The sequence below is a fragment of the Lichenostomus cassidix genome, chromosome 5 (genome assembly GCF_008360975.1).
Source record: "Lichenostomus cassidix isolate B80296 chromosome 5, HeHo_3.0, whole genome shotgun sequence".
In the NCBI taxonomy this organism is placed as follows: Eukaryota; Metazoa; Chordata; class Aves; order Passeriformes; family Meliphagidae; genus Lichenostomus; species Lichenostomus cassidix.
In genome coordinates this window covers 21,375,049-21,397,993 of record NC_139486.1, presented here as the reverse complement: position 1 = coordinate 21,397,993, position 22,945 = coordinate 21,375,049, and the positions used below count along the sequence as shown (strand labels likewise).

Below are 22,945 nucleotides of genomic sequence, written 5' to 3'. Positions count from 1 at the left end.
TCCACTGCAGCCTGATTGAGGGGATAGGGCTGACTGAAGATCAGGCTCATGTTTAAAAGCCAAGAACAGGAGTTTTGCAAGTGATTTCCATCTGCGAGTCTTACGAGTTAATGCATTTCTGTCTCAGATTCCTCCTCCTTGCAGATGAAATAACAGTTGTTTCTTGGGCTGATGAAGGACCTATGAATCCAAATTAGCCCCTGCTAAAGCAAGTTGGAGAAATACTTTTCCTGGAATCTGTGTGTCTGGATTGCTGGACTCCTACAAGTGTGCTACCAGGAAAAGCAATAGGAGTGTGCATCTGTCCCTGTGAGCTGAAGTGAAGCTGGGCACAGAAGCAGAGGGATGCCATAACCCAAGATCACTACACCCAGTGGGAAGAGTTCACAAGGGAGGAGGTTGTCTCTTCTGCCATTCTAAGAAAGGCAGTTCCCAGTTCCTCAGAAGTACTGCTTAGAGAAAATCCATGCTTCCTGTAGATTTTCCACATGTGGGATGTTGCCCACCCCTGGGGAGGGTCAGTTGTACTGAAGATGTAGGACAGGTCTCCTTCCTCCTGGGCTGTTTCCTGCTGGATCTAATGCAGCTGTTTCTCTCATTCTAGGTACCAGAGGAGCAAGAGTCACTCGCTTTACAGGAGGGCCCAGATCTCACTCACAGAAGCCCTAAGCCTGTGGCAGATCAACTTGTATGAACTCTTTCTGTGGCTGAAGGGGTCCCAGCTGGGGAACTGGGTCATTGCTCTCCTGAGACGGATGCACCATTTCACGTACTGACATGAACTGGTGGGAGAGGCCCGGGTGCTCCCTCCCTCCCTTCTGCTCTCCATGGCACATTTGACTTTCTGACTGTTTCTGTCTATTTTTAGGTCTTATTCCACATTACACACTGCACTGTCCTTGTCTTTTACAGCATTAACTCCCTTTGTGGCACAGAGAGGTTGAGTTGGTACCAGAGCCCTACTGTTTCGTGGTTTAAGAAAAGTAGGTGTGTGATACCTTGTGTCAGGACAGGAAAGATACTTTCTTTCCTCATTTGTGCAGGTTAAGTTCCACTCAGATTCTAGTGGGATTACACTGGAAGCAAATGCCTCTTTGACTCTTTCTAAAACAATCTTAGAGAATTTAAGAGAACCCCAACCCTACCAGCAATGCCCCAAAACATTTCTCAGATCCTCAGAGAGAGGTGGGAAGTCCCTTTAAAATGCAATAGGGTTTGTGTTAGTTTGTGCAATCTCCTTAGTCTGATTTCTATTCAGGTGTGCAGAAGGCTTCTCAGAGGAGTGAGACCTTGTGGAAAGCTGTCACTAAGGTTTTCTCTTCCAGTGCCAGGGAAGGAGGACTCAAATGGTGAGAGTGATGGACTGGGAGTCTGGCGTTTTAAGGTTCATCTCCAGTCCTGTCAGCAAGTGCCTCTGATTTTGGACTTCTCCTGGCCTGTTTCCTTGCAGGTGAAATAGGGCAAGGGGACAGTGATCTTGCCTCTCTTCTGAAATTCAGGGAAGGCAGTAGGAATGACAACTCAGGGCTCTGAAACTGCTGGTAATGTATGTGTACCGTACAGTACTTCCACACAACAAAATAAATGTGTTGTATTGAAAACCTTTGTGGGAGCGATGCCTGGCTCTGCACTAGAGTTATGTTTGGGCCTCTAATCTAAATCTGTTTCTCCACTGAGTGAATGATGCCAGGCAGTGCTGGCAACTCCTTGTAAGCAAAATGTCCTCTTGGTCTTTCCTCTATCCGAGAGGTTGGTACCACATCTGAGTCCTCTGGTACTGCATCAGATGTCTGTCTGTGTTGGGATGGGATGGAATGGAGGAGCAGGCATCTTTCTGCTGGGAGGACACCTTACACCCTTCCACCCAAATCCATGCTGAGCCTGCCTTCTCCCTGCCTGTGGGAGTGTGCTGTAGGACATCTGTGAGACGTCACTATCCCCATGCCACACTGAGCATTTCACCTTGTCACTGCCTGTGATGTTTTACTGCTCCTGCCTCAGACAAAAACCTGCCATTTGCTCAGTGGTGCAAGTGATAGGTCTGATGGCTCTGATTCTGCAGTTGTGGGACAGCTACCAGGAAGTCTCAGCTAGAGGCCTGCTTTATGTGAGACATGTTTGAGGTACTGGGAGACATCTCTGCTGCTTGAAAGAATTTCCAGAATTACTGAAAAGTGTGTTTTAGGTCTCTCTGTGTAGGCAATCACCTGATCCTGGCATTAGCTGATACCTTCCTACTTGGGGGGCAGCAGTAGGAGTGATGTGCTCTCTCATCTTTGCTAAGAGCAAAAAGGAAACCCCAGTAAGATGGAATGTCCTTGCAAAGCTTGTGCCCAACCCCTGCAATGACAGGTCAGATGTTCCCTTGACTTCTGGGTTGTACGGTTGCATCAGGGAATGGAGTGGTGGTAATTGCAGGATGAGACTCCTGAGTCAACAGAGTCACAGGGGCCCTGGAATACTGGTACTGTAGCCTGTACCTGACTAATCTTTGCTCATGTGAGTAGTCTGGCTGAATCAGTGCCTTGCTCAGGCACTTACAGCTGGCAGGCTGGCCAGCATGGGTGTGCCTGACTTGTTCTCATCATAAGTAGAGCTCTTCTCAGCTGGCCTTATGTGCCTGGTTAAAGTCCCAGAGACCCTCTAGTAAGGGTCACCAGCTGCATATCCTCACCTTGCAGCTGCCTCTGCAAATGCCTTTGCTTGTTCGTGGTTGGATATGCTGACCAGAGCACTGTCTGGGTCTCTCATCTGTGAGTGAAAGCTCATTCCATATTTAAGTCCTCATTTCTAGAGAATCCCATGTTGTGGAGAGGCTCCCTGCAGCTGGCATTTGCATTGGCTGTCAAGCTCACAGTGTACTCTTAGCCATGCATATTCTTCCACTCCTTTAAAATCCCACCACACTACTGCTAGTTCTGCCACCTGAGGAAGGTCCTAACTCTAAAAGTGGTAGGGAACCAGCAGTCCCTAAGACTGGTTTCTGGCAGTGTGCAGCAGGCAGAGAACAGGGTACATTTGGTAGTTTTGTCTATTGTCATTGGTCTCTGCTGGGAGGCTGTGTGTTGCAGTGCTAGCAGAGGGACTCCTCCATCAGTTATGCTCAGCTCTCACTCTTCCACAGTCAGTCAATGAAGTTCTGTCTTAGGAAAGAACAAGCAAACACATGGAGTTTGACCCTTTAACATTCCTGCCGTGTCTTTTTGCTGAAAGCTCTCAAAGGTGAATGTGTTAACAGGGTTTTGAAAAGACACTTTCTCATCCCAATTTGTGGTTGTCAGACATGGATAACCTGGATCAGCTCTGTGCACTTGGCCTCTCCTTCCAAGCTGCATTTATTGTTGTTTTCACAACCAGCAAACACAGCCTCTACTGCTTTGCTTGCAGGCAGCTGGTGGGCTGCTGTCTGCCCAGCTTCAGCTGTGAGCGAACTGAAGTTCAGTGCAGGCACTAAATGTTGGCCTTGCAGCCCACCAACTCTCTCAGAACTAACATGAGGGTAAAGAACTGGCGCCAGAGGTGCAAAACTGATGAGCATCTTTCAGCTCCTGTAATATGAATTATGGTGTTGTAGCCTTATGGAATCTCCAATCGTAATGCTCTCAGACATGTTGGGAAACAGTGGACATTTCATCTAGCATTTAAATGTACCATCATTACATCCACTGGAGGTGGAAAATGGGGCAGTCAGGGTAATTGAAGTTGCTGTGCAAAACTTCAAGAATCTTGGGTATGAAGTAAACATGCTTTTGCACATCCAGCTGAAAAAGAGCCAGAGGGAGCATTAGTCCAGGCTGAATAGCATAGCCTTTGCCTAGCCTGTCTAGTGAATGCTAATGATGACAAGTGGGTGGCATATAGATTTGCAGGTCAAGGCTGCATGGTGCCATCTGCCATCTTGCAGGGGCGTACGAACCTCACGCAGTTGCAGTATAGAAGCTTTGGAATGAATCACACCCTGCTTCCCACAGCATATGGCTTATGAACTGTGACTTGCACGCAGCTTGGCCAGCGTCAAAGTCATTCCCCTCACAATGACTCCTCCTCCTAGTGCTTCACTTGGCAGGGCTCTCCCCCCACCTCCACTCTGCATCTCTGTGTCCCCGTGACGCTATTCCCTCCACCCCCATACCCTGAGTCTAACCAAGCCTTACCAACTGTTTTTGTTTAGTTTGGTTGTGGAGCTGGGTGTGAGCCTGCCTGTGCTGGCAAGTGCCAGCCTGGGTAGCTTGCCTTGCAATTTTTATCAGCCAGCTGCCTCTTGGGCCCTTCTTGAGCAAAACCTGCACATTGCAGTGCCTTCCGGAGAAGAGGCAGTGGGTGCTCCTGTTGTGGCTAATGCAGGCTTTAAACAGGTTTTAAACTGGGAGTAAATTGTATGCACATCCAGCTGAAGGCTTCATGAGTGGGCTGGAGGGATGCTCAGTGATCTCTGTGTGATGATAATCAAGCCCCATCGAGACCGTTCCAAGTTTCCCTGACAGGGCATTTGGCACACACAGGGTAGTTGGAGCTACGCCTCTCTGGGATAGAGATCAGTGCCTCTGTCCCCTGCAGGAACATGGCTGTGTGTCCATCTGCAGCAGTGCCTGAGGGAGCCCTGGGCAGGATGTTGACTGCAAACTTACCCATGCACCTCCTGATGACCCTGTGCAGCTCATGGTGGCCTCGTCAAATGGTAACAACCTTTTTGGATTGACTTGTGTGACCCAGAGAGCATCATTCTGCTTGCCATGCTCCACGTCACTCCAGATCAACCATGGTGTCAGAACTCAGGATGCTCTGTGTACAGCTTTGCCCTTGAGCTGCTTGCTATAATCAGGTACTTGTGACTTCTGGTGGTCTGGTAAAGACTGTTCACCTAGAATGCTTGAGCAGTGGAGTAGGGAGGAGCCTTGGCATTTTACTATTATTTTATTTTGTTTTAATTTATTTTTATTTTCATTTGATTCAGAGTCTTTTTTGCCGAGGCTACTTTTCCATACTCTGATACATACAAGCATAAAAACCACTCATAAAGTCTCTTTCTGTAACTGAAGCTCTGCCAAGAAGGTTACTAGACTTGGGTCTGACCTAACAGGACAAGTCTGCATGTAAAATGCACATTAGTTGCTGGTGGTTTGCAGGCTTGCAGCTCCAGGCTCAGCGTTGATGTACACAAGCAAGCATCTCCCCAGGGTGGCTGCCCTGTGAGCCCTTGCTCTTCTCTCAACCCTCAGCCTAACAGTGCTGATCTAAATCTAGCTTTAATAAAGCAAAGATGGAAGAGGTTACTAAGTGGTAGCTAATAAACAAAATGGCATGCATGAAGTCTGGTAATACCATATTGCTCTTAAAGAAAATGTGGAAAAAAAAATCACAGACATTGTTATTGCTGTCTTGTGCTTCACCAAGGCTAAACTATCCATCATGCTGATAAGGCTGAAAGGAAAACTTGGCAATATAAGATGCATACATCACAGGGCAGCGAGTCCCATGGCCGCCTGCACTGCACCCAGTCTTCTCTGGGACTGCAGTTGCTCTTCTGCATCATCAGATAAACTGGAGCAGGGCAAGCCTGTCTCTGTAGTCTCTGTGAGCAAAAGGTCAGCAGGCAAATAGCTGTTCTGCAATAGCTAGTTTGGAGACCTGAGCAATGAGATGATGCGGACTGAGGATTTACTTTGAGGTATCAATGGGACTAAAACACATTGGTGTGAACTGGAGAGAGCACCAGAGGAAGACAGGGAAGAAAGCAGACTGATGTGGTATGGGAATCAGCTAAGCGTGGTACCACTGATAACTTTTCATGACAGGCTGAACAATCAGTTTTATGGGAGAAGAGTCTTGCTCTGGAGAAACCATACTTGGATGTTCAATTGTGTTCCCAGGGAATGAGAGTTCCTGAAGCCAGGGAATGTGATGGAGAGCTGCACAGGCTGTGTAAGGTTGCCCTTACAGCCCTCGCTGGCCTGCAGTTTGCTCTTCAGTCTTCATCCTGCCCAGGATATGTGGTTAGTGGAGCTCCTTGATTTTAGTGACTGCTCCATGGTCTCTAGGGAGCTGTGTTCAAGGTCTTCTTCCCATGGTTTCCTTTTGTTGCCAAGCAGTAGCTGCACAAGAAAGGGACCCCGTAGGAGTCTCCATGGGAGGGTACAAGGTTGGAAAGCTGCTTGGGTGCTCCTGTGCCATGTGCACTGTCCCTGGCAGCACCCAAATTTTGCTATGGGAGCAGGTACTTGTATGGCCCCTACCCTGGAGCCTTCTGCCAAGTCTGGGCTAGGGAGTCCCACCCTGATGACGTGAATGGCTTTGGGTGCACTGCATAAGCTCTCTCCACAGTCTGTCTTCTGGGAATGGGGAAGGATTATTTATTTGCCATACTGTGCTGTGGGGGAAAAAAAGTCACAACTACATGTGTAGCGGGCAGGCAGCAGAGCACAGAGCTGGCTGTTACCATTGGCAGTTACCTTTGTCACTTGCTCAGGGGCCTGCAGATGTCAGAGCATGGCTGCTGAAATGAAATGCTCTTAAACCTGGGACATAGATCATGGGAAGGACACAGTGCTGGTGTGAAGGCTGCCCCTGATGTTTAGCTTGGCCTTGTCACATCAGCACCATTGCAGGGATGATCTTCTGCTCAGGGATCCTGCTGCACTGGGCCATGATCTCTGTGCATGCAAATGCATCCTGTGGCATTGGCAGCTCACCAGAGTCCAAGATATGGCTCTCTGCCTGTTTGCCTTCCCTGTTGCTTTCCCTCTGGGTTGGGCTCCCATGCTGCCTTGCCATAGTTGCAGCCAGCCTCATCCGTGGCCATTATGGGAGGGTTCATGAGGAGATGGAGCACACCGTGGGAGAGAGGTGCTTTCTGCTGCAGTGGCACACCTTGGTAGAGCACAAGGAAGATGTGAAGAAAAGCCTTGGGAATAGCCCAAAGCAAACTTCCCTCTTGTGGTACCACTCCATGGCACAATGGTGTTGTGTGACACCAGGGTCATCCACAACTTACACCAGGATGATTACCAGGTCCCACCAGGACACTGCCAGGGCATGAGTGTTGGCAGGGGCACAGTATGACCAAGTTGCCTTCTGACTTCTCAACTGAGGCATGGGTATGGTGTGGCATAGGTAGGGGAACAGGGAGAGAGGCTGGCCAAACTGCCCAGCTCTGGCAGTCAGCAACACCTTTGTCTCCTCCAGGGCTGCTGGTCATGAAAACTGTGTGACAAATGCCAAATGTTGGGGCTATCACTGAACAGCACAGGCCATGCTGTTTACTCACACTCCCCACTCCTCACACATCCCTATATCCCCCTTTCTTGTCTTGTTCCTATTCTTATAAGCTCCCATCAGGCCAGGAGAGCCACAGCTGCAGCAGACATAGGGACCCCACTGCCATCTGCACAGCCTCGGGCCCCTAACAAATGCATGCCAGGATGGGAAACGCCATGAGCCACTGGAGCCAGCCTCACAGAGGTAAGTACCCACCAGCTGCCATCAGCCAGTCCAGGACATGCTCCTCTTCCCCATACAGCAGGGTTTTGGCACTGGCTGCCACTGGGGACACCCAGCTGCTCCCACTCAGGTAGTGACAAAGGCAATTACCTCACTGCTGAGCTCCCTGGCTGGCTGCTGAGACACTTACCTGAAATTAGCTGTGGCCAGTGTGTCGCAGAGGTGAATGCGGTTGTGATTATGAATGCACTTCTTGTTTGTCTTTTCAGTGCTGAAATCCTGTCAGCGAGGAGAAGCGATAATAACATGCTATTAAGTTCTTTCTGGATAATGTAATTCAGGAGTCAGGAGGCAGTTTGGTCATTTATGCCTTTGAAAAGCTCAGAATAATTTTCGGTGTCATTATCTTCCATTTTAAAGAGACCGTTTCAAACATCAATACCAAGAGCCCCTCTCCTCACTGCCTCCCCCTGCTTATGTGGTTTTCTTCCACTTTTTGTTCCTGTTTTCTCTGAGCTTTCAGCGATCTGGGGTTTGTTTCCAGTCATTCATTCACCCTGAAACACACCATACCCAGCCCTTTCTTTCGCCCTTTCTCTTTGTATAGTGGGTTTTGGTACTCACTGCTATTTTATTCAGCATCTTTAAGTTGTGGTTGGTGAAACATCACTTTGCGAGGCAGGGGAGCCCTGCTTGGGCCTCAGCGGCAGTGAGAGAAGGGTGGATGTGATGTGAATTCAGGTCTGCAGGATTGCAAGGGTTTGAAGCAGTGTGTGTCCCCCAGGAGCCAGCAAGAGTGTGGGCAGAGGTGCCATGAGAGCCTTGCTGCCTTCGGGAACAGCAGCTGTGTGGGGGCACTGCCCATGCTGGAGGTTTTGGTTGTGTTGGGCTACCCCAGGAACAAGTCCTGCTGCCAAGGCCATGGCAGAGGCATGGTCCTGGGGAGCCCATGCCTTGTGGCTACCCTGCTCCTGACCCACTGCTCCCTCTCCATCTCTCCAGGTATGGCTGCAGCTGATAACTTATATGAGGAGCTTGAGCCTTATGTTTTTTGCTCATGCTTTTTGTAAATATGTGCTTCAGAGTAAGCAGTTAATGGATACTTTTGCCCTAAAATAGCCTGCAAGATAGGGAGCTGAGAAACTCCTTAGCAGATGCAACTTCAACACCAGCATACACTTACAGGCATGAAAACAGACAGATGTCTCCGAGTGAATGCAGCAAAAATTATTATCCAGAATTAGGGCAGGAAAACAATCCAGCTCCTCTCCAGCATGCACAGAGCATGGCTGGAGAAGAGAATTTTATTCAGTAAGTTAACTGGCAATGATCCCTGAAATGTCAGCCTTGGCCTTAAGTTTGTCTCTAGGCTTGGAAAGCATCCTAGCCCTTCTGTTTTTAAAAGAGGAAGGTATATGGCTCCTTCTATTTTTTATGTGCTGGCTCTGCCAAAGTTTCAGTGCAAATAGGAGAGATAATGCCCTTCCATTTGCCACCTACTTCCTTCAGAGGGGAAATGGAATCTCCCAAGAAGAGTACAGAAAATCTGCAGGGAGCGTGCAGGAGTCGCATCCATCATTAAGCCTGGTTCATACTGTTCAGCAGCTTCTGAAGGAACTGTTGGGCACTCATGTGCCAGCAAAGTCAGCGGTGGAGTCAGGCTGTGACCTGGCATGAGCTTATTTGCAGAGAGGGTGTGGGAAGACTTGCACAGAGAGCAGGCTCATTGGCCTCGCTCTGCCTAGAGGATGCAGGAGCATTAGCGGCACAGTGTGGCTTCATTACGGAGCTGGCGAGCATTGTTAGCTTAGAGGATACTGTCTCCTTGGGACAAATGTAAAGAGGGATGAGAATGCTCTTTCCTTTGTGAGAGATGGAGAGGCTTTTTAAACACTTTTGGCAGTCCCAGACATGAATGCACAGTTCAGCGCTGGGCAATGATGCCAGGAAGGGAAGCCACATGGTAGACTGGGTGCAATGGTGCATCTGCTCCCAGATGCTGTGCCTGCTGTCTGCAGAGAGGCCGCAGAAACAGGGACCTGCCTCTGATCTGTTATGGGCTGTGCCTGCCTCCATCGCCTGCTGGCTCCCTGCTCCATGTCCAGCTGCAAGCCCCCTTCTGAGTGTGGAAGCAGATTAAATGTGTTTCCCATGGCCTGCGGTAGTTAGGGGATTTCTCCCATGATGGTTTTCTGGTACTTGGTATTTTAGCTTGCCCTGCAGTCCCTCACAGTGGGGGTGCTGAGAGAGTCCTCTTTCCTCTCTCCACCTACCTATTTTCATTAGGTCTAAAAGACTTTCATTATCTCTGGGATCTGTATGACTCTCTTGGTTGAAACTGGAGAAAGATTTGAATAGATGCTTGTCAGTAGGAAACTGGTAGAGGTTCAGACAGCCCAGTTCTTCCTCTCAGGGCAGCTTGATGGGATAAACTGTCTGCCCTTAAATAACTGGCTAATAAGGGAAACACAAAGGAAAGAAGAGAAAGAAAAGATGGTGAAAAGCAGAGGAAAATGGATCTCTTAAATGGCTTGTTATATCAGCCAGGTGCCCATTCACTCTGCCAGCAGCCTGGCCAGCTTAGCTCCACTCCCATCAAGAAGCCTGTGTCTTGCACTTTGCCTCTCTTGCATATTTGCTCCACTTACAACTGGTTTTCTGAGCCTGATTTCTCCCCAGTTTCTGCTGCACTGACAGCCTGCGTGCTTCATGGCACAGCTGGCTGGTGCTATGGGCATGGCAAACAAGGCACAGGGAGTGACTGATAATTGGCACTGCTTCCCTTTGGTCTCTGCTTTAGGCACAAGGCAGATGTCCCATCTTGGCTGCATGAAGCTGGTAGGGCTGTGCCCAGCTGCCCAAAGCAGTCTGCATGGTACACCCATGTGCTGAGTCATTTCCCTGTTGCTTGTATTGCTGCATCCGTCCTTCTCAGCCCACTCTGCAGTGATGTTTGTCTCATGCTTGGTTTGCCTCTCCAGGCTGAAGGAGACCTGGCTGTGGCTTGGGCCATATTGTAAAGATGCTGATGTTGGTTATCAATAGTCCTTGCTGCAGAGGGATGTTGGGTCTGGTTTAGATCACTCCAAAGACCAGTAGTTTAGTCTTTAATAGTGATGTAACTCAGACCTCTGCTCAGCCTGGGCAGTTGGGACAGGCACAGCAGTCAGGCTGGAGGCGTTTTGGCAAGGCTATGAGGAAAGCCAAGTCTGCAATGGCATTACCAGGCCAGGAGCTTGTCAGCCATTCTGTAGGAGCACCTGCTGTGGGAGGTATGTCTTAAGAGCATTGCAAGAACAGGGCCCAGGAGACCCTGTGTTCTCACAGGATGTGGACTAAGCATGGGCATGATGTTCAGCTCCAGCTCACTTTCATATTTGCTTTAGATAATAACACTATTCAGGTTCCGTAAGTCATCTGAAAACTCTACCTGGCTCTTAGCAAGGGGAGTTCCCCCTGCTGATATAAGGGAGGTCACTGCAGTGTGAGAGCAGGCAAGTTGTCTCCTGACAGCTAATTTATACCTGTGCTTTTCTTCCAGCCATTTCCTGGGATTTGAGGCTGTGGAGCTGCTAGTGTGGGTGTGCATATGTGTGCTCATTTTTATGTGGGCTCATTTTTATGTGTGCACATGCTAGCGGGAACACTAAACTCCAGCCTGTGCAGGTTTTGCTCCCAGAGCATTGCCTTCTCCATGCTCCACCAGTTGTGCAGTCAGAGACCTTCTAGCACAAGTGCCAAAGGACTGCAACACACCCCTGGGTGGCAGCTGGCCATTTGGTTGATGGATTATCCACTCCAAACATGAGACAGTAATCTTCAGAGGAACAGGCCCAGAGAAAGGGGCAGAGTTAATCACTTTGAGCATGGACAACTGTTGGAGAAGGAGGGGGTGGGCAATTCTAAGAGAGAACAGTGTGGTTTGGAAGGGAAGAGGAAGCAAAAGGGAAAATAAAAGCATAGAGCAAAAAGTGAGGGGCTCTTGCTTGGCTAGAAGGGATGGAAGATGACTGGGTTTATTATAGCAGGATGGGACTCAACCTCCACCAGCACCCTCATTTTCTTACTGATTTCTGACATGTTCAGTGGAAAACAGCTGCACACTGGTCTCTCCACTGTGGGACACTGTAGCCTCTGCCCATAAATATACACATGCTGCACAGTTACAAATGGGAGAGGTGGGGGGAGCAGTCTCTGCCCTCATTGCCTATATTGGAATGGCAGTGAGAAGTGCTCAGGCAGGTATTTTATGCCTTACAGATTCAAACGACAGATTCTGCCTGAGACTATATTAAGAAGTGGGAGAATTTAGATAACAAAGGCAGCTCTGTGTTACTACAATATTCACATAAAGATGTTTTGGAACTCCATACTACATTACTCCCGGGAAGCCATTCTGGGCTTCACACCAAACCAGCTGTATGTTGGACAGAGGGTTTTGTCGCTTTTCTGTACATCTGCAACTGGGTCAGTGAGTCTATTAGCCACTGTTTCCAAATCTTAATGTGTTATCTTTAGGCTTCTAGCAGCCTGCACAGCATCTCTCACTTCACAGAAGGGCTTTGAGTATTAATGCCTGAGTTAAAAATTGAATATCCAATGTCAAGAGACAGGATATGTTTATATTGCTATGGCATGTGCCAATGGATGATCCCACTACACATAGTCTTTCAATTTATTTTTCTTATGTTTGGCCAGAGAAGGATATGGCACAGGGATTTTGCAAGGTTTGGGACAGAGTCAAGAGACCTAAAGTGAGAGCCTTGTAAGCATCACTGTTCTGCTTTGGGTTTTTATGAATGTCAGTTCAAGGCAAAATTCACACCAGTCCTGGACTGAGATCCCTGAGAACATTTGCAGGCTCTTCACCACCTTTGCTCCAGGTCTCCATGTATAAAGCAAACATGTACGCTATTCCCAGGCACAAATCTAGTTCTCTTTTGCTGGAAGGACAAACCACATGCCCTAAACATCTGGCATTACACAGACTAAAGCACAATGGATGAAAAAAAGTAATTAAAAATATTAACACTAGGTACAATTAAAAAACACCATTTCTATAATAAAACGGGAATCCTCGTGACCAGATTAGACCAATGCTCCATCTAGTCCAGCCTGCAGCCTCTAGAAGAAGTTCTTCCTGGCTGGTCCAGAGGGCAATGGAAAAGTGACAGAAATGGACACGCTTAAGACTTGCCAAGTGGAGAAGTTTCTTCCTACTTCTGTTTATAGCAGGTCTAAACTTTTAACAAGAAAGTTTATGTATCTTAACATTTTAAAATATATATGTATCTATATATATTGCAGGGGTGCCTGTTTTCACTAATTACTGAGTACCTTGAAACTGTTACAACCAATGCAGGGCACAGTGACAAACTAACTGGCTGTGTCTTTCTGGGCCCAGCCATTCCTTGTGATACAACAGTGGCAAAGTCTGAGTCATAGTGGTCACAAAGGTGTCCTGTCCAAGCCTTCCTAGTCATATGAATCACTTGGCTCCATCACATCACCAGATCATCTTAGGGACTTAAGTTGTGTGGGCTGGAGTTGAATCACCAAGACCACATGAGGCATCTCAGTTCCCAAGATCAGTTCAGTTGCTCCAGTCAACTACAGGTAAATTCCAGAGGGTCTTTAAAAATAAAATAAAGGTATTATAGAAGCCCAGAAGATAAGGGGCTACTATGTGTATTTCAAATGCCAAGAGCCAGATAGTCATGGAGCCAGCCAAGGACTGCTGGTAAGAACATGCTATGCAAATGAGCAAGAAAGAACACAATTGGCCTGGAGAAAGGGGCGATATGGAGGTTGGACAGTGCTTTTCTGGGAAAAATATCCTTGTTCTGGCTCCTGGAGATAAGCACAACACAGGACAGTGCAAGTGCAGGAATGAGGTCAAGAAGTGGGCAAATGTTGAGCAAAGGTCAATCCAGCAGGGGAGGATCAAGACCACCAAAGACCCCCAAAAACTTCTGGCCCATCTTCATAAAGAAACGAACTGTGCATTAGAACTAATTTGCATAGAAGGAGAGAAACAGCCCCAGGGTAGGCAAAACTTGTCTATACAAAGTACCACACACACCCCCCCCCCTCCCCCAGCCCGGGTGTGTGCTCCCAGGACCCTGGATGCTCCATCAGCTGAATCAGTGCTGGAGCCAAGACTGACACTCCCTCCCTCCTTCCAATCTTTCTCTCTCACCCTACCGCTTTTTCAAAATCCACCTCTGTGTATTCATAAGGGAGTAACTGAAACCAATTTCCATGCCAAGTGCATCAGTTGTGTTAATAAAGCGATTTGGGTTTGGAGAACCTCTCCTGTCCCCTCCCACTCATTGGCCTGGTGTTTGGGATGTTGGGGAGCCAATGAAAAGTTGCTGGTCCCTGTAGAAGAAGGAATCACTTGATCATGGGAACTGCTGTTTGTCATGGCTTTTGGAGAGGCAGTCAGGAGCACAAGCTGCAAGGGTTTTGTCTGAAGAATTTGGAGGAGGAAGAGTGGAGGGCCTTTAATTGAAGACAATGGAGAGGAGATGCAGGTGGAGAACTCTTCATGGTATAAGGTCCCAGACTTTATATATGGGATGGAGGGGGGCTGGCTTCTGTTGATCACCACTGCCTGCTGGCAGCGCTGGGGAAAGGTTGCAGTCACCCTTGCAGAGCTATCCGCTCGGGGCATGCCACTTGGTGTGGAGGTGCCTGAGCAGCCTTGGGAGCTGGATGAGGTTTAGCTTGTGGTGACTCTTTGAATCACTCCCAAGAGCCTCTGTGCTTGAGCTCATGAATATGCACCTGTGTTGTATCTGATTGGCTCCCCACATCTCCTCCTCCCCTCTCCTTATATAGTTAAGCTTCTAGAACCTTTGGCTTTGTTCTACAGTTAAGTTGATGATGATTGGTTCAGTCACCAGTTCCTCCCTCCTCCAAGTTGTATTCATTAGTCCCTGTGAGTGTCAATCTTTCCTCCTTGTGATCCTATTGGCCTGCATGCCAAGACTCCTCCCCTTACTGTGAACCTTATAACCCCTCTCAGTGTCCGTTAAAAAAACCATTACACAACCCTTCTCGAGGCTCTCCTGTCGACGCCTCCAGCCTGCTACCATCCTCCCGTCACCTCTCCCTTTTTCCTATAATAAATCCTCTGGAATCCTCACTCGAGAGCCTACATCTCTTCCTTCATCACGCCCTCGCTTCCCTTTGCTACACTTCCCCAGGAAGCTCTGCGCTACCCGTAGGCCAGCTCCCTGCGGGTCCGGCTGGGACTGGGCTCCGCGAATCCAGGACAGTCACAGGGAAACGTGGAGCCTGTGGAGGGACAGGGTCTTGGGGGCACATCTGTAGTTCCAAGCTGAAAGAAGACAAGAAAACTCTTGATGTGATTCAGAGAATAGACTTGCAGATGCATCATAGCCCACCCTGCAGGGATCCCACTTGGGATGATGGGACATTTGCCACCATTGCCTCTCTGGCTCCTCCTGAAGCTGCAACAAGGAGGATGTCTAGGGAAAGTGTGACAGCACCTGAGCTGCATTTCAGCCCTGGGAGTCCCCAGCCCTGTGGTTACCATGCAGGACTGAGTGCATGCTTTTTTGTAAATACCTATTTTGCAGTATTCCCCTGCTAGTGGAATCACTCAGCAGTACTCATTGCTTCAGCCAGAGAATCTTTTAATAGGTACAATACAAAAGAAAAAGAGCACCTTGATTCTAAGCACTTGTTAAAGGGTTTTAAAACCCCCCAACCACAGCACATTCTGTGGTGCAACATAACTCTGTGTCTTTGACTGACATCTTTGATGACTAAAGGTTTTTCCCAAGCAGCAGAAAGTTTAACCCTGATTTACAGCAAGGGGTGATATATTAATACGAGCACTATTTCTCTTTTGCTGTTGTCAGGGTGTGGCACCGAGCAGGAAGAGTGAGTGTATCTCTTCCTGCTGGGCTGAGGGTAAGAGATACATGCAGTATACTAGAAGTTGTCCTGCAACTATGGCTGGGACAAAACAGGAGGCTAGCCAGATTCTACTCATAATAATCAGGAGTTTGCTAAAGATTCTAATCAGGCAGAAATATTTTCCCATCAACTCATTACAAATTATGAAGAGGTTGCAACTCTGGATTCTGGCTGCCTTTTCTCTTGCTGAAGTGCATCTGCAGAAGGCTTTGGTAACTCATTTGGTGAGACATGAGGGCAATGTGGAGAAAGAAGGGAAGAAGGGGCAGAGGGCAGAGCCCAGAGCAGGGAGGGTGTCCCAAGGAGCAGGGTTATTTTGTCTGATGACCTGGAGAAAGGCGAGTATTTGCCTGCTTCTTTGTCTGGAAAAAAAACCGAGGGATGCACGGCTAGTGGAAGCGCTGCTCCTGGAGATGGTGGTGGCTTTTGAATACGATAGTGTATCTCTTCTTGAACTTTGTGAGCCTGACAATGAGTATGTGAGGGTGATGGTGGACTCAAACACTGACAGACAAGATGGTCTTGGGCATCAGCATTTTATTAGCCCCTGGTACACCTTTTTATACTCTTTCTTCATATGCATAACAGATGTTCCTTATTACATTACCATTGGTCAGTAAACTATCCACAGGTGCCTTTTCTAATTAGTCCTACAAATCCTCCTTCTCTGCTTCATTCTCTAACAAAGGTGTTTACACCTCTCTTGTTTAGGAGCACAGCTGTAACTTATTTAGATTTAGGCTGCCCGCAGTCTTTTCCTATCTTACCACAATTCCCCTTTTTGCTTTTCAACCACAAATGCCATGTTCACCATTTCTTGCAGGGCCCTTGCAGAAAAAATAGTAAACATGGTACAAGCATCTTCTATGTAGTTTCCACCAATTTTTGAATGCATTCATAAACTAACATTGATTTGATTTCTAAATTCATATGGCACATACCATCAAAATCCTCACCCTCATGCCATGGGATAATAACAAAAAGTCAATTCAGTGATATTCGTATTCCAGGGAGTTAGGTGAGCTGTGGCCAGGTCCATTGCTCTGAGAGGGGTTGTCCACCATTCCCTGGTACTGAATGGCCACTAGCTCGGTTAGGGCAGTTTCTCTTGAAATGCCCTCCTTGACCACACTGAAAACAATTTTTGGAAACTTGCACAACCACAGCAACTTGTTCTGCAAGCTCCTCCATCTGATACTTCACTGTTCCAACCTTGCTGCAAGCCTCAATCATATCTACCAGTCTAGGATTCTGCAGCAGCAACAAAGCCTGCTTATAGTCCTCATTCACATGATCTTTAGCTAATTGCAAGAGCAAAGCTTTTTGGGCTGCTACATTATCAACTTGTTTCTCGATTGCCTCCCTAAAATGATTATAAACGTTATATATGGCTTACTTAATTTCTCCTGAACTGTTGTCCATGACTGATGAGGAGCCCCTACATCTGGTACACGCCGCATTGCTCGAAATGCGAGCTCTTTCCCTTGCTGTAACACCAAGGAATACAGTCAGGCTTGTAATTGTGGGGAGTTAAGCGGAGGGTCCCCCATGAGCTGGGCTGGACTTGCTCCAGAACGAGCGTCATCTTGAGAGCTTTCTAAATTACCCATAGCGACCTCATTCACTAGCTGTCTCCACTGCGACTCAAAAACCATCATCTGAGTCGGAGTGAAGCAAGTTTGGGCTAGCTGCTGACAGTCAAAAGGGGTAAGCTCATTAGTAAAGATACCTCACGGCATAAACTGTGTGAAATTAGAAACAAACTCATGCTGCATCACTGTGTTTCTTAGGTCTCTGAGTACACTCCAATGAAATAGGTCCCACTCATCTGAGCTGTCACCACCATTTCGGGTCACGGGACATGCTAGAATCGTATCTGCCAAATCTGACTCTCCTGCTTCCCTAGCTTGTTCATACAATCTTGTCCAAAACCTTTTTGGATCCGCCCCCCGTTACCGAGACGGCCACCGGTTTTAGTGTGAATATATCTTGCAGTGGAGGGGCGGATGGCTGACAGCTCACCCCTCCCGACCCCACCGGTCCCGAGAGATCAATCGAAACAGGCTCAGGGGCTTTGTCCCGGAGCCGCACTGCCTGTGCCGCCTCTGGAGGAATTAGTGTTGTCATCGAAGTGCGGGGGAGAGGGTAGCTCTTAGGCGATACTGGTAAAACAGGTTCCTGCACAGGAGCAGCCCCGGCGCAAGGAGGAGCGGGAGGAGAAGGATTCGAAGGGGCAGCGGCTGCAGCAGGGGGGCGGGCCGGCTGCTGCTGCCTCTCTATCAGCTTTCATTTGCAGCAACGAGTCCCGAACCGAGCGCCACCTCGTTAACGACTTTGTGGCTCTTTCATACCCCTTCGTAGCTGCTTCCCATAACACTTGTCCTATTTCCTTCCACGTTTCAAGGAAAAGGGCAGTCTGTATGTCTGCTCTCATTCCGTTTCCTTTTCACCAAATGAGCAGGGTGGGTAACACCTGCTCTTCACATATATCACCTCTCTTCTGTAAAATTTGTAGCAGAATGTCCAAAGTAGAGTTTTCTTCTAACATTTGGGCTGCTAACATTTGAGCCCCCATTTCTGTGTTCCCAGCCACTTACCTGGGATCAGGTGTCTCTTTTTTTTTTTTTTTTTTTCCCCTTTCTTAAATCATCCAGACTTCAGGCTCTTGGTCTGCTTGTTTGCTTGGCTGGGCTCCACCACTAGCTGCTCTCTGGTCCACAGTCTCAACCCTCCTCACATTTGAGTCACCATTTGACAGTGGACTCAAACACTGACACACAAGATGGTCTTAGGCATCAGCAATTTATCATCCTCTGGTACACCTTTTTATACTCTTTCTTCATATGCATAACAGATGTTCCTTATTACATTACCTTTGGTCAGTAAACTATCCACAGGTGCCTCTTCTAATTAGTCCTATACATCTGCTTTCTCTGCTTCATTCTCTAACAAAGGTGTTTACACCTCTCTTGTTTAGGGTCACAGCTGCAACTTATTTAGATTTAGGCTGCCCGCAGTCTTTTCCTCTCTTACCACAGAGGGGACCTTCATCCTGTCTTGTATGTTGGTTGTGGCCCTGGAATGGTGTGTAATGGCAGCTGAGGACAAAAGTGAGAAAAGCAAAGCAGCGCAGAGACTTTTGGAGGGAGCTGTGTTCTGCGGTGGTCTCTGTCAGCCTGTATTCCTCCTCTCCCTGTGTCACTGAGGAGAATTTTGATCAAGTGCCTCCTCAATGCATTGCTTACACAGACACAAAACATTGCTGCCTGTTGGCTCACCAGCGCTTCTGTTTTCCTCCCTGGTCTTCTAAAGGATTTGGCTATGTGAGGAGAAGCTTGCAGTAGAAACATCTCTGGAAGACTCAAAACAAACCTATTTTATTAAGCAGCATCTGCCACTTTTGCTGAGACTACTACTAGGTCTTATTGACTGACCAAAGCTACCACGCCTATTGACCCTGAGAGGCTGCTCTTAAATATGGAGGTCTGTGGCAGGCTGTATTTGCTATGAAGACAACCCATGCTCTTGTTAGTCCCCCTTGTGTCAGCTACTCAATAACCTACCTCACAGATTCCTCTGTATCTGCGAAGCTATTTATCAGCTGCGATAAATGTCCTCCTCTCCTACCATCAGTGGCAAAGGTCATCAAGGTGGAAGCAAAGAGTTTTCCTGAAGTGATAGGAATTTGTGGCAAAATAGGTTTTGGATATATAGTCCTGTAAATTCACCACCTACTTTGATGTCGAGATTCTAAATAACAACTTTTGGTTCTGCAGACCCTACAGACCCTACATCTTTTTATCTTAGTCACAAGGGCTCTCTGGAAACTTGAGGAATGAACAGTGCCAGAGGAGCAATATCCAAGATGGAAAGAATATAAGCAAGGCTCAGAGGCTGCTATCCAAGAAGAGTTTGTAAAGAGATAGGAGTTGTTGAAGGTAAGATAGAAATACACCCTTGGGCTCTATGGCTGGCTCTCCCTTTTTGCAGAGTCAGGAAATGAACCTGAGAAGCATATATTGGATGCTGTTAACATGTCATGGTGCATCTCTTTGGGCTCTGTTGTCCTCCCAATAGCCCTTGTTGAAGGGTGGATGGCTATGTCTAATAGACAGACATGACTGAAGGCCCATTCTTTACCTGTTACAGAGTTTGTGGTCTTCATAACATGAAGACAAAAGCCACATAGGAATTAAAATTATACTATTCCTGCTATGGTATCTAGCTATTGGCTAGCAGCAAAAGCTTACAAGGAAAAAGATGCTTGGAGTCTTTGTGGGGCATTAAATTAGATTTACATTAATTTGGACAGAACATTGTTAAGTACAAAACTGGAAACACACAAGTAATTAGCACGTGAAGCAATTGCAGGAAGCAATTCATGTAGTAATTCCACTGTGAGCTTGCTGGGCTTAAGGTTCTGGGGTGTGTTCTTAGTTTTTTGCTTCTGGCACTCTTTCAGCTGCTATCTCTATGCTACATTGCTTCACACCTGGATTGACCTGCCTTTATAATGTGTCCTTGACATCCAGTCAAGGTGGTTTTGAAGCAGAAACAGTTCTATTAAAATGCTGGTGAGAAATCTGAGGCTCTTTTTCTAATGCTATTAATAGTGGGTTTTTATCCTTCTCTAACGTGGCTGTGCTTTCATGCTCCCATCTGAGCCCTTCCAAGGATCTCTGGATGTGCCTGCCAGGGAGACTTGTTCACAGTACTGGGCGTATGTGTTGGAGCAAATGCAGGGAAGGGCCACTAACAGGGCTGCTGTCCAGTCTGAATGTGGTGAACTACTCGAAGACTAAGGACCAAACCAGACTTTCTGGTGGCACTCCTGCTGCTTGCCTCTTTCTCAGGTTAGAGGTCCCTGTGAATGGTGCCATTTCTCCGCACAAGTGTGAGGAAGCAGTGAGCTTAGTGTGGTGACTATGAAGGCCTCATGAACATTATGGGATTTAGTCAGGAAACTTTCAGGTACTTGTGTGAATTCCTCTCTGCCTCTCTGCCTGGTCTGGATGGTATCCAAGGAGTCATGCGGCCAAGCCATGCTGAAGTGGCTATGCAGTACAATGATTGACAAGTGGTATCCCCTGGGAGTCTGTATTGGGACCAGTGCTATTTAATAGCTTCATTAATTACATAGATGAAGGAATCAAGTGCATGCTCAGCAAATTTGCAGGTGACAGCAAGCTGAGTGGTGTGGTTGACACACCTGAAGGATGGGATGGCATCCACAGGGATTGGGATAAGCTCGAGAAATGGGGTGTTATGATCCAATTATTAAGGTTCTTTGGAAATACCTCTGCCCGAATTAAGGTGCAAATGAGACCAAATGCCAGTCAATAGCATGGGTTTTATTTGATAGTAAATATGAGAGAGAGAGGAAAAGAGAGAAAAGGAGAAGTAGGAAAAGAGGTGGGGGGACAGAAAGAGGGTGACAGAGACAGAATAAAGAAAATATCACCATCTGTGTATCCCAGTGATGTTGCTTTGATCCTCTCCAGCTGGTTTTCTTGGTGGTGATGGTCCCCCTGGAAAGCATAGAATGCCACGGGTTAATATACACTCAGGCCAGGGGCAATGTCCAGGCATGTCCCCCCAGGGGAGGGGGCAGTCTCTAGCAGCAGACTCTGCTTGCATCACGTGTACTCCTGTGGTGCAAGGCCTAGAGCTTTGGGGGGTCTGTGATGGATTGTGACTCCCCCTCAGCTGCCTCTCACGTGAAAGTCCCGGTTTGTGTAATGGAGGATGGGTGTTTATTGCCTCTGACCAGGTTCCATGCATCCCAAACCTCCTTCCCCCACCCTTGGCTGAGAGCAGAGCGGGGAGTCTGTGCAAACTTGGCTTCTGTGAGCTGTGCTCTGCCCCCACCCCAAACTCAGCCAGGGATGATTCTCACAGCAGCTGAGGTTTGGCCTTTGTGGATGCATACCTTTCCCTCAGCTTGAGATGATTGAACAATAGGTTTCCCTTTATCTAATCTCAGCAGTTTGACTCTCAGTCCAAAGTCCCAGTCAGGTATCTTCAGGAAGACTTCTTTGATTGTAGCTTCTCTATACACTTGTTGTTATAATGACCAAAACTTTATATCAATGTTTGAGGCATGAATTATTTCAGTCTCTGACAGCCACCCCGTGACTCAAACATTGTAATAAATGTCTCTTTCCTAGCAATCTTCTTCAGTTTATGGGTTGCCCACAGATGTAATGAAAAAAGATAATAGGAGAAAAGATAGAAACAGTAGAAGCAATAACATGAGCAATCATACAGTGTGCAATAGTTCAAAGTGTATATTCAATTGTTATCGTGGGGCCCTGGGAACCTCATGAGGTTTAACAAGGCCAAGTACAAGGTGCTGTACCTGGGTTGGGGCAACCCCTGGTATCAACACAGGCTGGGGATGTGAGGATGGTGAGACACTGGAATAGGTTGCCCAGAGAAGTTGTGAATGCCCCATTCCTGGAAGTGTTCAAGGCCAGGCTGGATGAGGCTTTGAGCATCCTGGTCTAATGAAAGGTGTTGTCTTTATAGGCAACATGCCCTGTCCATGGCAGGGGAGTTGGAACTAGATGAGGAGCTTTGGGGCTCTTTCCAGCCCAAACCATTCTGTGATTCTGTGTGATTCTATGACTTCCAGCAGGCAGCCCGTGCAGGCTGTGGAAAGGAGCATGATGAGTAATTATGCACTGTGTTGCAACACAGCTACACAGGGAGGTTTAAATGCCTCTTTCCAGCTATTGCCTGATTGCTGCTGTGTTAACAGCAAGGATCCTCTCTCTCTTGGTATTCAAACTCTGCATGTACAGTACAATGTTTGTAGCAAGGACTTTAGTTTTCGGCTAATTTTGCTGCTATTTTTGCAATCTTTTACCTTCACTGTCATCTCTATCCTCCCTTTCTAAAACTCTATCATGCTTGCTATCCATCCTTCTATCACAGCCCCTTGCCACCTGCTTCAGGATATTGGCATTGGGGCGTTAACAAGCAAACACAGTGCTTGGCATGCACATTTTGTCTCAGCAGATACGACGAGTGAAAGCCCCAGAAAAGGCACATTGGCTAAGTTTTATTAATGCACTTGGCTTTGGGAAAGACAAGACATGCCTTGAAGCAAAGGACCTAAATCAAATGCTTCAAATGCATAAAGATCTTAGGACTTTGAACTTTGGAACAGCTACTACTGCAGATTTTTTTTTTTGTTTGTTGTTGTTTTGGGTTTTGGTTTTTTTCAGTATGTTTTATGATGCTACCCAAAGGGGACTTGAAGAAAAATGCAGGGCTTCACTTTGGACTATAACCATCTCCCAGTATACCTAGTGTTTCCTTTTACTTCTGTATCAGCTGGGAAAAGTGGGGGGAAATGGAGCAAATCGGAAGATAGCCTGGCTTGGTTTCTCCATAAAGGTCTTATGTTTCCTGTCGTATTACAGTCACCTCTTCCAGCATAAGTCACTGACTGAGGGTAGTGCATCTCCACCAAATAACCTGTGAGTGGCTGCCCATCTCAATGTCCTCACCCACCAGCTGAGCCACCTGCCCAGCCTTTGCTTCAGATGTAGAT

The 22,945-nt window shown here is 47.4% G+C and overlaps 1 protein-coding gene and 1 long non-coding RNA gene across 8 annotated transcripts in view; both read left to right on the top strand.

Annotated features, from left to right (window-relative positions):
• ADCK1 (aarF domain containing kinase 1) overlaps positions 1 to 1,601 on the top strand; it is a 77,482-nt gene extending 75,881 nt beyond the window's left edge. For all 7 annotated transcript variants that reach the window (XM_085061653.1, XM_085061651.1, XM_085061650.1 and 4 more), the window contains one exon: positions 605 to 1,601. In XM_085061653.1, the coding sequence (XP_084917779.1) occupies positions 605 to 776 (172 nt within the window). In that variant the 3' untranslated portion in view covers positions 777 to 1,601. The remainder of the gene's footprint in view (positions 1 to 604) is intronic.
• Positions 1,602 to 11,047: 9,446 nt separating this feature from the next.
• LOC146436093 (uncharacterized) lies at positions 11,048 to 22,735 on the top strand. Its single transcript, XR_014852515.1, has 3 exons — positions 11,048 to 13,053; positions 19,195 to 19,325; positions 19,850 to 22,735. It is a non-coding gene; the product is annotated as an uncharacterized LOC146436093 (long non-coding RNA).
• The last annotated feature ends 210 nt before the right edge of the window (positions 22,736 to 22,945 follow it).